The following is a 14,134-nucleotide window of genomic DNA, read 5'->3' on the forward strand; positions in this document are numbered from 1 at the left end:
TTTGAAACTGTAACATGGCCAGCAGGAAGGGAAATTCGCCTTCACAGATGAATGATTTCCTTCCTTGTGTGAATACTTAAAATTCTCTTGGAGGGGGATGGTGGCTTCTGTAGGTAGGGATGGGCAAATCTGCCCATTCTGTTTCCTCTCCGTCTCTCATTTTTCCAATCTTAAGTTCAGTTCTCCACATTTCCACATCAGTCTGTGGTTGGTTGGTTTTTTAAAAAAAAGAAATCCTCATGAAAATCACTCATTAGGAGAAATCATGAAAATGTCTCCCAATATACAAATCTTTGCAAACAACTATCCCCATATTGCACATTTTTACATGTTATCAAAGGCATTGCACAATTCAGAGGAGAGTGAATTTTCTAAGGATGGTTGAGTTTCGTCCTTGTCTTGTTTCGAAATATGTGACTTGGGTAGGTTGGCCTTTAAAGGTCTACTGAACCAAATTTCTCCCCGCTCTCTATCTGTAGGCTCCTGTTCTCTCACAAAGTAGTGCAGTGAAAGCTAAGATTCTAGATGTAATGGCCTTATGGGGGCACCACCTTTAGGTGGCAAGATGTATTAACTCACTTACTTCAAAATGTGGTAAGCCAGTCCTGTTGCGTTTGAGCACACAAAGACACACAGAGAGAGGGACAGAAAGAGAGACAGACACAGACACACACAGAGTTCATTCTGATGAGTGAAACCCTGGACTTCTGTCCCAAAGCCCTGCCCTGATGGCACCACTGTTCTCTCATTTGAGCCGCGGAAACGTACCGTCATGCCAAACAGCTGATTAAATTCTGGGAGGGAAACGTGTCTGTCCTCCATTTTCCGGCGGGTATTACGAGTTGCATGGATGGAAACTTGGAGGTAGCGCTCAAGAGGCTTCAGTGGTGGTAGCTGCTTCTGCCATTTGCAGCAAATATCCCAGAGTTTGTTAAAGAAACAATGCTGCAAAGGACCTCCATCCAGCACTGCCATTAAAAAAAAAAGAAGAAACAAAAATGATAGAAAAGTAATCTTTTGGGGGTTACGTTGCATCATTTACCTTTCTCCTTCCCACCATCTCTCCCACTGCTTGACTTTTTTCTCACCTGTTTATTTACCTAAGATGGTGTGGTGTAGTAGTAGTAGTAGTAGAAGAAGAAGTAATAAATAATAATAACAACAACAATAACTATTATTATTATTAACAACAACAAAGGACAGGTTGAGCATACATTATGACAATAAAGATGCAGAACCTACTTTTCATCTTCAACTCAACATGCAGGAAGGGTGGTAATTCAATAGGGGAAGGATGGTATTTCAGGGGCAGAGCATCTGCTTTGCATGCAGAAAGTCCCAGGTTCAATCCCTGGCATCTCCAGGTAGGGCTGGGAGAGACTCTTGCCTGAAACCCTGGAGAGCCACTGCCAGTCAGTGTTGACAATACTGAGGGAGATGGTCCAATGGTCTGACTCAGTTTAAGGCAGCTTCCTACATTTCCAAAAGCTAAACCCCGTGAACTGCTGTTTACCAGGGGTTGTATCCAGCTAGGTTCTACTCAGAGTAGACCCACTGAAATTAATGGATGTGACTCACCTAGGCCCATTAATGTCAATGGGTCTACTCTGAACAAAACTACCTATCCACACATACACACAGTCCACCAGCAGAGATGGAGCCCGGATGGAGAGAATGCTTTGCATAACCATGTAGCTAACAACGGTATCCTATGGCAACTGAGGCACAACCCATCAAAAGCTAAATATTTTAGGTAATTCCCCCTGGTTTTAATAAACAAGTATAAAGTCATGCTTGACTTGTACGGATTTGTTTTACTGTACATCACTTCAGGTATTTCACAGAAGTGACTGACATGCTCTATTAAAATGAAATCTACTTATTACTTATCTCCTACTGTAAATAGATTCTATTTCTGGAAAGGTGTTATGTGGCATAGCAAGTCAACATGAAATTTGCTTTTCTGCTGCTTATTTGTGCACAGTTCTCGGTGAGAACCACGGCTTTGTCGGTTGCGCTGACTCCTATACCGAGAGGGAGTATTTTGAAGATTTTCCACGTTAACGATGCAATTTTATGCACATTTATGTGAGAATATGCCACACTGAACTCAGTGGGGTTTTCTTTTGAGAATAAATATGCTTAGATTACATTGCATAACTGGAAAGCGAGAAATGCAGCAATGCGCACCTTACATAAAACCATATATTCACACTGACAGTAAATGGCAGTGCATTTTTTATGTGGTTCAGTCCTCGTGCAAGGAATATACTAATTCAGATTCATGTGGGGAACAATGTGTCTGAAATGGCCCTCACATGAAAATCATGGAATGCACCATATCAACAAGAAGGCTTGACAACTAGCCTTTTCTTTGGCACAAGCTCTGAGTTTCATCTGGGCACACAAACTTCTCACCATATGCAGTTGAGCTGCCACATGAGTAGGACCAGAGAACGTAATGGAAAACCCTTTTCTTGCAACAATATGCCATAATCGTTCGATCCAGCCCAACTCCCTGGTTGCCATAGTTCAGTGGTAGAGCATCAGCCTTGCACGCACAAAGTCCCTGGTTCAATCCCCAGCATCTCCAGGTAAAACTGGGGGAGACCCGTCGGAAACCCTGCCTGAAACCCTGGAGCCGCTGCCAGTCACTGTTGACAATACTAAACTAGATGGACCAATGGTCTGGCCCGGTATAAGGCAGCTTTCCATGTTCCAGATTGATCACACGTTTGTAAATATGCTCTGTTCAGTGACAGGCTTTGGGGGTGTGGATTTCAAAACTATTTCCAACTTTCTTTTAGTCTCGTCTTTGTCACTTGTTTGAGGATCCCCAACAGCTGTTTGTCAAATGTAAAAAAATGTATCTTGACAAAACAATCACACCTTCTTTTGGCTTGTATCCAAGGTAGTGCTAAGGAATCTGTTCCATTAGCGCAAGGATTTACGTTTGTTAAATGGAACTTGAACCGTTGGACATGGCCACGGTGACACATGCCTTAGTTACATCCCACTTAGATTACTGTAACGTGCTCTACGTGGGGCTGCCTCTGAAGACTGTTCGGAAACTTCAGCCGGTTCAACGTGCTGCAGCCAGGTTGTTAACTGGGGCTGGTTACAGGGACCATGCAACTCCCCTGTTGAAAAAGCTCCACTGGTTGCCAGTCTGTTTCCGAACGCAATTCAAAGTGCTGGTGATGACCTATAAAGCCCTATACGGCTTAGGTCCAGGCTATTTATCAGACCGTATCTCCCTGTATGAACCTGCCCGGGCCCTGAGATCTTCAGGAGAGGCCCTTCTCTCCATACCCACTTCCTCTCAAGTTCAACTGGTGGGGACACGGGATAGGGCCTTCTCGGTGGCGGCCCCTAGGCTGTGGAATTCTCTCCCTAGGGATATAAGAATGACCCCCTCCCTGCAGTCCTTCTGGTGTCAAGCAAAGACTTTCCTATTTCAACAAGCTTTTGGTACTGATGGATGCTAAAGTTAGGACTGCCGGGACCTGCACTGCTAATGCCAAATATCATTATTTTAAACTGGCTTTGATCCTCTTTTAGCTATCAGTTTGAATGGTTTTAATATTGGATATAGTTTAATTCTATTTTAATGTAGATTTTTTATGTTTTAATTATATGTGTTTTTATCTGGAAGCCGCCGCGAGTTCCAGTGTTGGAAGGATGGGAGGATATAAATAAATAAATAAATAAATAAATAAATAAATAATAACTTTCTCCTCCACTTCTGTTCTGGGTTTCCCCCCAACCCTTTGGAGCAGATTTGGGGTGGGCACCGGATGCATGCAGGAGGAGCAGACGTGGGGAACAAGTGCATGGGATACCCCTTATTTATAATCCATCCCTTTGAAGTTTCAACCAAATTCTCACTTTAATCTCTCAGGGCGGGGGGACTCTTATTTGCCAGCAGACATTCAATATTCAATTTTAGATGGAAGAAGTGGTGCATCCCACCTGACCACTGATATCTGCTTAACCATGGCTGCTCACAAATTGACATGCGGCACTGAGCCTTGGGAGCTAATTGGGTCAGCGCCCCAGAAACTGAACTCCTACCTCTCTAGCATCTCTTTTAAAAATAGAAGATTCTTCTCTGTGGGTCCTGTCAGATCCACCCCATTCAGGAGAGTCTGTCCAACTGTCACCTGCAGATGTGAGTATGATAGCCTAGTTAAGTCTGTAGGGCCAGTTTGCAATTAATATTTGACTGCTCAGGGAGATACAGTCCAAACCTCCGTGCTGGTGACTCACCACATGGAGTAGATATACAGAGAGACCAAAGTTCCTAATTCTAGCCTCAGTGGTTCCAGATACAAATCTAGGCAGAGGGGAAATAATAGGAGAGGGAAAGAGTGATTCTGCGGTCTGATCTTGAACCCTTAGGTTGGGTAACATTGCATATATATAGGACATAAGTTGGTCTATGTTGGTATAGATTTTTTTGTAACTTTCAAATATAATGTCCTTACATATAGTGTTGAATACGTCAAAGTCAGGATATTATGTAAATTCCATTTGTACTATACAGCCACAAGAGTGGCTATATACTATAGCCAGCATGGATTTTTTGCATTCCGCAATGTTACATTGAAAATACCCCCCATGCCATTCTGCTGCTTCCCATAAGCACATTTCAAAACAAAACTTTACAAAGCTTACAGTCCTGAACTCAGAAACGCTTGCTTAACAACCCTCTAAGTTTTCATGGTGATACACACAACAGTCAGAGAGAATCGAAAGTTCAAAGTGTAAAAGAAAAGAATTTAGTGAATTAGTGAATTTATTCTAGTGTGTCTAAAATTGTCATGTTTTCTTAAATAAACCTGTTGTGTTAATATTTTTACTCCTGGCCAAACACGGCTCCCACAGTGGCTATTTAATAGTCCTTTGTTGTTCCTGAGTTGACTAAATCTTTTTCCAACTCTCAAGCCTTGCTTTTAAGGACATGCTCTGTTTAATACAATACAAGGGAAGACAAAGGGCAACTACATTACTACATAGCAAGAGAAGTCAATAAACTCCTGTCACTTTCTGGATACACAGAGACCCCTCTTGCTCAGGTATAAAGAACAATGTGGAACAGTCGCAGAATATGCATTTTCAAGACCAGAGTGAAATCTGAAGGCATGGACATATTTGTGAGCATTAAAGTCAGAACCCAAGACATGGCGCAGAATAAGAAACTTTAACAAACAAAAAACACTAGCCTTTTTTAGGGATACCTGCCTACCTTGGGCGGTAAATTAAATTTAATGCCTTGGAGCACTGCTAAAAGACACAGTAAATTTAGTACGTTGCTCTCTATGCAGTTAAAGGACATGCAGTTTTCATAATCCCCAACAGATGGAGCCAACATACTACTTCACTTTGATTCAAAGAGAAATGTGACCCAACAGATTGCTGAAGAGGAGCTGAATTATATCTAGGATCTGGCAAGATCACTACATTATATATTACTTTTATATCCCATACTTTCCCAAGAAGCTCAGAGTGGTGCACATGGTCCCTCACTCCTTATTTTAAAATCACAGCAACCCTGTGGGGTAGACTAGTGTGAGAGATGATGAGGCTGAATTACTGTAATGTGCTCTATGTGGGGCTGCCATTAAGGTTGGTCCAGAAGCAGCAGCTGGTGCAAAATGCGGCAGCGAGACTGCTCACTGGGGCAGAGTATCACCAACATGTCACCCTGCTGCTGAAAGAATTGCACTGGTTACCTATCACCTACCGGGCTACGTTCAAGGTTCTAGTTTTGGTATACAAAGCCCCATACAGCTTGGGACCAAGATACCTGAAAGACTGTCTTCCCTCTTATATACCTAGTTGATCACTGTGATTTGCAGGTGAGGGCCTCCTGCAGATACCATCTTATCAGGAGGTCCGTTCTGCACAAGACAGGAAGCGGACCTTTAGTATAGTGGCACCTACCCTTTGGAATTCCCTCCCCTTAAATATTAGACAGGCACCATGTCTGTTATTTTCTCGGTGCCTACTGAAGACCTTCCTCTTTCATTAAGCCTTTTAAGTAGAGACCTTATCCCAATCTGCATCTGTGTTGGAATTGCTTTTTAGTATGTTTTTAAAGCTTTTTTTTAAAGAGATGTTTTTAAAGCTTTTAAAAAAATGTTTTTAAAGATGTTTTGTTTTAATATGTTTTTAAGGATGTTTTGTCTATTTTAAAATCTGTTTTTATGATGTTGTAAAGTGTTTTTAGTGTTTTTGTTTGCCACCCTGGGCTCCTACGCCTACAGGGAGGAAGGGCGGGATATACGTTTAATAAATAAATAATAAATAAAATAAATAGTAAACTTTGTGGCTAAGTGGGGATTTGAACCCAGATAACCCCAAACCTAGTCCTCTGTATGTTTTAACCACTATACCATGCTGTCTCTCTGCATATAATAGCAACACAATAATACCTCAAAAACAATTTAAAATGCAAGCAACGATAAAATCAAACTGAAAACCATCAGCAGGTTTTTGGATTGATGCTAGAGGAGCGAGGTGTGAGTAACAGTGGCAAGTCAGAGAAAAGAAAGTTCAGAGTGAGAGAAAACCAGAGCAGGATCTAGAATTTTCAGCCAAGGAAGGTGTTGTATGCATTAAGGGAGGGAAGGGGAAGTCTGACTTGGAGATGCCTCCATCATTAAAGAACACACCCCAGGTTTGATGCTTTGCACCTTTAACAAACAGGTGTGGACAAATAAGACTCTGCAGTCCAATGTGAGAGCTGTGGTGCCCCTCTAGGAACAGAGGAGGATTCTGCTCCTAGATTGCTTTCCCCATCTGAGGCCCTTGTTACTCCACAAGACCTTTGTGCCTCTTCTTTAGGCAGAGGTCTTCCTAGGCCCCTTTGCCAATGGGCCACTTCTTCCTGTACAGCTCAGGAAAGATTCCGCTGGAGCCACTGTCCCACTCCTTGATTCAGCTCCTTCACCTCCCTGCTTCTCCTGGGGCTTCTTAGGTTCCTCCACTTTCCTGGCATGTCCCCCTGACACCTTCCCCACGTTTGGGCCCTTCTTGTGCGGGTTGGGACCTTCCTGCTGCTGATCAACCCGCTCAGGCACTCATTGTTCTGGGTGCTGTCTGCCATAGGCTGGCCACCCTCTCAAATGGCAAATACCCAACCCACCCATATTAGTGGAAGATTTTTGCAAGAACCCTGCAAAGACTGCAGAAATTCTCAACCAACCTTTGCTGGAGGATGAACACCCAGCGGCGGCAGAGAGAGCTGGGGTCATGTGCAGTTGTAGTTCAACCCTCCTGCTCAACCAGGAAGCTCTTTGGGCAATTTCATTATCTCACAGGGTTGTTCTGAGGATAAAATATGATTCAGGGCACAGGGGGAGGAGGAATGAACCATATACGTGCCTTGAGCTCCTTGGGAGAAAAGGCGGGATATAAATGCTGAATGCCATAAAACAAGAACTGAAATGAACTTGAAAAGAGATTGAATAAGGGAGTACACAAAGAGGAGGAAGAAGGGGCAGGGATCAAAGGTGAAGCTAAGGCTTTGTGTTCCGTTCTCAGAACAGATGGCAATGTTGGAAACAGATACAAAGGGTAGGGACACTTTTACGGTTCTGCCAGTTCCAGTGCGTCTCCACCTCTTTTCTGAAAACGGGGGCAAACGACGCTGGTCAACTCCCACTCCCTTTTACTGCAAAACCTGGTGGGATCAGCTCAAGTGTGGTTAAAAAAAAAAGAAAGAATTCGCTACGAAGAGATTTCATCAACTCGTTCCCCCTCCAGGTATGGCCAACGGAAACACTTTGCTGTAGGCGACTAGTACGCTCACAGCCAAAGAGCAGTTGGAAAGAGGAAGGGTTAGATGGGAAAATGAGCGGCTCAATTACGACAGCACTGTGAATAATAATAGTAATTTAAAAAGAGGCGATGACTGCTTCAAGACAGTTTAGGCGTAAGCAGGCTTCTGTTTGCAAGACTGTCTTACCCTCATTGTTGTCGGTTTCATCCACCACCCACCACATTCTAGCGAAGAAAAGGAGGAAGGGCAATGGCGCTTTTTCATTCAAGCTTGCCTGACATAAAGCCACATCCTTCCTCATAGTAAGCAACACTCTGTTTAATCGCCCAAAACTACAATACCAGCTAGGAAGATAAAATCTTAAGGGTATATTACAGGAAATGTACCATTAACACAAATGTTTGTAACATTTTAGTTTGCCATGTGATTCTCAATTTTTCACTTAATGAACCACAAACTGCTGGCTTGGTTCCAAAAGTGCCTCTCCGCTCAGCTGCTTTCCGCTCACAGAAAGTCTGCAATTCAATTGTGCTTTGCATGGGGAAAGTCCCAGGTTGAATCCTTGACATCTCCAGGTAGGGCTAGGAAAGATCCCTGTCTGGAACCTTGGAGAGCCCCTGCCAATCAGTGTCAACAATGCTGAGCTTGATGGACCAATGGCCTGACTTAGGAGAAGGCAACTTCCAGTGTTTGTCCTAAGGGCTGTTTTACACCACCACTAGAGTACTGTGCATGAAAAGTGAAATTAAATCTAAAGAGGTTGCTCTGTTTGTGAAACAGTTTTTTGCACCTTTGCGCATAAGCAGAACTGATTACAGCACCGTGCTAACTCTAAAAACATTTGCCGAAGAGCATGACTGGCTTTCTCCCCTTCCATTTGTAAGGGTTTTTCTTAGAATCAGTCCTTACATTAAAAATATAAGCCTCTCTTTTTTCCCTCTCTCCAGGTACCTATTTAAACTTGTGCCTGGCAAGGGCACGAGCCAAGGGGCGAGAGCAAAAAACACCGTCATCACTCTTTGCGCATTATCCTCAGGATGATGGTATTACCCCATTGTTATGGGTGTTGTGTAGGGGTGGAGTGACTGTGGGTGCTCTCTGGTGAGAGGAGGGAGTTCCAGGGGTGGGGAGTGTGTAGTGTTGCCCTACCTTCTGGTGACAGCATAGGTTGGGGTGGTAGCTGTAGAAGTGAGAATAATGCTGTTACTTGCTCGTGTGTTTGGTGGATGAGGTTGTTTGTCTTTGTGATATATTCGTGTTTTAATATGTTAGTAGGGATTATGATTTAGTATGTTAGTTATTTTAGGTTATATAGATGTTTAAGATATTTTTAAATGCTTTGTATTGTCTTAAATGTGCAATTTGGTTTTTATAATGTTTAATGTTAATGTTTAAGATTATTTTTTTCTAATGTTTTGTATTGTTTTAAATGTGTAATTTTTTTTCACACAGCAAACTACTTACAGGGCTTGTTTTGAAGCATGAAGTGGTATACTAAATAAATAAATAAATAAAAGCCCAAAATGAATATTTAATGTGATGGGCGTGCTGTCCTCGACCACACATCTACAGACATACCATGGACCAGCTGTCTGAAGCTTGTGACCACTATTTGGGAACCCCTGCCCTAAGGTAATCTACCAGTGTCCTTCTCTGGGTGCCTCTTCCCTTTGAAGTCAACGACAGGCAAGACCTTTTTGGTTGTGGTGCTCCAATACTGTAATGCACTTGGGGTGCCAACACTGTTAGCTTTTAGGTCCCAGGATAAAGACGTGTCAATGGTGATGTTTGTGCCCATTGTAATTTTACCGGTATTTGTTAAACTATTGTAAACAACCTTGGAATCAATTTTGAAGGACAGTATATCATTTTTCAAAAATGAATTAAATCAGAAGTTCAGCAACAACTATCAAATAGTAACAAAGTTTAGTTCAGGCTCCAAATATTACAAATGTTTCTTTGGGAGGGGAAATATACTCACAGGGCGGCGGTACGTGGTCTCCAGCTTCCTCCCCTTCTATATTCTTTTTAAACTCACTAAGATCGGTCTGTAGCATATCACTGATGGCAGCACGAATCAGAGATGCTGCAAGAAGAGGTGGCGCATTCCTGATAAGAAAGAAAAGAAACTGAAAATGGCCTGCAGAGGAAAGTAACGGCAGTCTTTGGACAATTAAAGTCTAACTTTTGTATGTTTAAAATAGGGATGGGTGAGAAATTCAATTCAGTTCACATTTCAAGCCGAATCTTATCGAATTCACACTTTCCGATGCAATGTGAGAACTGAAACACACCCCTCCTTTGAAACTTGCACTAATTCAAGTTTTGCAATGCAGTTCACCAACTAAATATTTACAAAAACACAAATGTTAGGTGAAAGTGTGCATGAAAATGAATATATGAGTGAAGAACCACTTTAAGTTCCAAACAAAAGACTATCTTCACTCTGATTTGTTCTCAAAAGTGTTAAGTACTGAGCACAAGTGATCATGCTCACAGAGAGACAGTAATTGATATGACCTGAAAGGATGGTGCTTTGAAGGGGAAAAACACAAGGTAGGGATTATCAAAGCAGAATGGGCAGTAAGTGACCTTATTTCTCTTTCAGAAATATAAAAGGCCTTTCTGTCAAATGTTCAAAACTTTTAAAATAAAATCCAGTCAAAACAAGATAATTCATGTCCTCTGATACATGTCTGTGTTATTACTGGACCTTCTTACAGGGGTGAATGACTCTTGGGATCACACTCTCCCTTGCACATTGCAGTCTCCCTCCTGTTTTTGTCAGTGAACAATATTTTGTTGATGCATGCAAACCAGGCAAGCTTTGGTTTGTCAAAAAACCAGAACTGCAAGCTACACTATGAGTCTCCAAGCAAGGGTAGAATTTGGACTTCTTCTCCAAGCCAAAGAAATTGGCCATCACTGGAATATAGGATAAAAGACCCCAACAGCTTAGTAAAAACCAACACATCTGCCTAACATCAGGTAAAGAAAGTTTTCACTATGAACTGGTGGAGTTGTCTGTTTAAAAATGTCATGCACACCCTCATACGGCAATATTTAAGGTAGCTCTGCTCATTGTCAACAATAGTTAGCTTGTATTTCCCAATCTGGTTGTGCTTAGTTTGACAGGTGCTCTATCATCAGCTTTGAATTACTGGCATTTTGTCACTACTGAACATAATGTCTGTTAAAATTGAACTATCAGCACAATTCTAACCACGTCTACACAGAAGTAAGCCCTATTGAATTCAGTAAAAGAAGATTAGACAAATTCATGGAGGACAGGGCTATCAATGGCTACTAGCCATGATGGCTGTGCTCTGCCACCCTAGTCAGAGGCAGCATGCTTCTGAAAACCAGTTGCCGGAAGCCTCAGGAGGGGAGAGTGTTCTTGCACTCGGGTCCTGCTTGCGGGCTTCCCCCAGGCACCTGGTTGGCCACTGTGAGAACAGGATGCTGGACTAGATGGGCCACTGGCCTGATCCAGCAGGCTCTTCTTATGTTCTTATGTTCAGTGGGGCTTACTCCCAGGTAAGTGGTGTTAGGATTGTAGCCTAAGCTGTGGAAGTCAGCAATTTTAAAGCTGAAGGTGTTAAGAGAACTTCAGTCCCTGTCAGTGCCAGTAATGCAACTTTACTGAGACTCTAGAGAATAAGATCCAGGAACTATGCTATGTGTATACTTGTATGCACAGGCTTTTACTGAGCCAAACTTCCCGCCAGAATGCTATGAACAGCTCCATTGGGTTCAAATGCCACTCTGGCATGGAAAGCTTATCACGAACCCAGATAGCTGAGCCCTTCTATGCCAACATACATGCAGGAACTTGCTCATTAAGCAAATAACTTAAAACAGTGTTTCCCAAACTTTTTTTTCCCATGGACCACTTGAAAATTGGCAGACCACTTAATGATTTTTCTGCCTGTTTTAGCAATTATAATGGGCTGTGCTAGATGTTGTATGATTTTTAATTGTATTTTTATTGCTACTTTTATTTCTTAGATGTTGTAATGCAAAAACAATATTAGAAATAAAAGAGGCAATAAAAATACAATTAGAAATAAATATATTTAATACCATCTCTTGTCTTCAACCAGAAATCCACAGACATGCCATGGACCACTTGAATGAAGCTCGTGGACCACAATTTTCGAAGCCCTGATTTAAAGCACTCACAGAATCTCTTAAGAGTCAAGTAGACTGCAAATGCTGATCTGATCTCAACTCAGGGATATAGTACATAATGACACCTTCCACCTCTTACTCCCTGCAATCCTCTGCAAGGCAGAGGTTCTGACTGTGACAAATGTGCAGGAGTTCCTTAGCAACTGGGAAAGGGTTCTATCAAGGAACGGTAGAGATTTTGAGAACTATATGAACACACTCTTCTATGAACACTCTTATAAACACTGAGCTTTCACAATGAAACTTGCATATATATGTTTGTTTATATGTTTGGTTATTTATAAGGTTTCTTACTCGCCCTTCGCCATAAGGTCCCAGGGCATGTTACAGCAATATACAATGATATAAAAACAAATACAAGCATCACAATTATAAAACACATAAGCTTGTTCCAAATGGAACAGTATGTTGACAGCATTATTCTCCAATGTAAGTCCAGACACAAACCTGGACTTAACATGCATTTTGCAGGATAGGGAAGAGAGAGGCAATTTACAGTAAGATACCTGGAGTACTAGGGTTACAGAGAGGTTCCAAAGGCTCCCTGGAAAAGGTGGGTTTATTTATTTATAACAAATCTGAAAATAGTAACTAGAGGTGATGCTCATAGTACTGTACCCAAATGAAGTCACATGTTGATCAATAACAGAGGATTAGTATTAACTGATGCATATGGCCATACTACCCTAACTGGTCTCATCTCGGAAGCTAAGAAGGGTCAGGCTTGGTTAGTCTTGGATAGGAGACCGCCTGGGAATACCGGGTGCCGTAGGCTTAGAGGAAGGCAATGGTCAACCACCTCTGAATAGCTCTTACCATGAAAACCCTATGAATATATCCATAAAAGAGTCATAGGGTAGCCATAAGTCATAATCGACTTGAAGGCATATAACAAGAAGAAGTATTAACTGAGTAGACAGTGAAATCTGTTAGGAGCAGCTTTAAATTCAGAGATGTTTAAACACCACACATTTAAAGCACATTTTTCTGCCCCCAAAGAGAGCGCTGAATGCTAAAGAGCGCTGAGTATTGTAGCTCTGTGAGGGGTAAACTACAGTTTACATTTCTACAGAGAAATGTGCTTTAAATGTCTAGGGTACATGTAACCTTGCACATTTATTCCTCATGATTCTGGGGGCAGAGTTAGTTGGGGTTTTTTCCCCTCTTCAGCATCTGCAGAAAGTGACTATGAAAATTCAATACAAGAACACTGTCATTATTAAGTAAATATTGCCAGGCTTGTATAGTAAAGAGTAATTATATTTTGATAGATTTTAACTCCTTTTGGCTATGACAATAAAAAAAATGGGAACCAATCCCACACCAGAGCACTACAATTCATAACAACTTATTCTGTACATCTTTTTAGAGACAATTTATTTTAGTATTCGCACAGATCAGATCCAGTTTACATATGAAGGACTTTTGCCCCTTCCATATATGCTGCAAGGGGGTTGTTTGCTGTTCTTAGCTAATTTGAGGCACTTCCTGTTGCTCTCTTCCTGTTATTCACTTGTTCTCAAAGCTTGTGTTCTGCATCGGAAAAAGGATGGCAGCAATAGCATCCTTCTTCCCCACCCAGAATTTCCTGCAAGACACAGTCTGCATCTTTTACCATGAGTAATACTTAGCTTTTCCTCAAAGGAAGCCAAGTGGAAACAATGTGAACAAAAAGAATCTGCCTAACATTAAGTCATGTTTTATTCTTAACAGGGCAATTGAGCTAGCCACAGTACAATTCCAAACGTGTGATACTGTGTTTGTGCACAGTTAACAGGGATGGAAAGATCTGTCCATTTGGCTTCTCTCCGTTTCTCATTTTTTTGCATCAGTTCTCCACATTTCTGCAGGAATTTGCAAATTTCATTTTTAAAAATTCTCATGAAAATTCTTCAGCATTTTAGTGGGAATTTCTCCTAATAAACACATTTTTTCTATGCAGTTTTGACTAATGTAAACATTTTTACAAGCAATTTCTCCTAATATAATGCTTTTTTTAAAACTAATGTATTCATTTTTATATATACTTCCTCCTAATCTATGCATTTTCATAAACATTATTTGGTTGAACTGCACTGCAAAATTCGGATTAGTGCAAATTTCAAAGGACGGCTGCGTTTCAGTTGTCATACTGTTTTGGAAAGTGTGAATTTGATA

General features: G+C 41.5%; 1 protein-coding gene across 2 annotated transcripts in view; it reads right to left on the minus strand.

Annotated features, from left to right (window-relative positions):
• PPM1F (protein phosphatase, Mg2+/Mn2+ dependent 1F) overlaps nt 1-14,134 on the minus strand; it is a 43,625-nt gene that overhangs the window by 20,117 nt on the left and 9,374 nt on the right. For both annotated transcript variants that reach the window (XM_061602775.1, XM_061602776.1), the window contains exons 2-3: nt 9,768-9,895; nt 769-968 (exon numbers count right to left, since the gene is read on the minus strand). In XM_061602775.1, the coding sequence (XP_061458759.1) occupies nt 769-968; nt 9,768-9,895 (328 nt within the window). The remainder of the gene's footprint in view (nt 1-768; nt 969-9,767; nt 9,896-14,134) is intronic.

Source organism: Rhineura floridana, chromosome 19 (genome assembly GCF_030035675.1).
Source record: "Rhineura floridana isolate rRhiFlo1 chromosome 19, rRhiFlo1.hap2, whole genome shotgun sequence".
Taxonomy (NCBI): domain Eukaryota; kingdom Metazoa; phylum Chordata; class Lepidosauria; order Squamata; family Rhineuridae; genus Rhineura; species Rhineura floridana.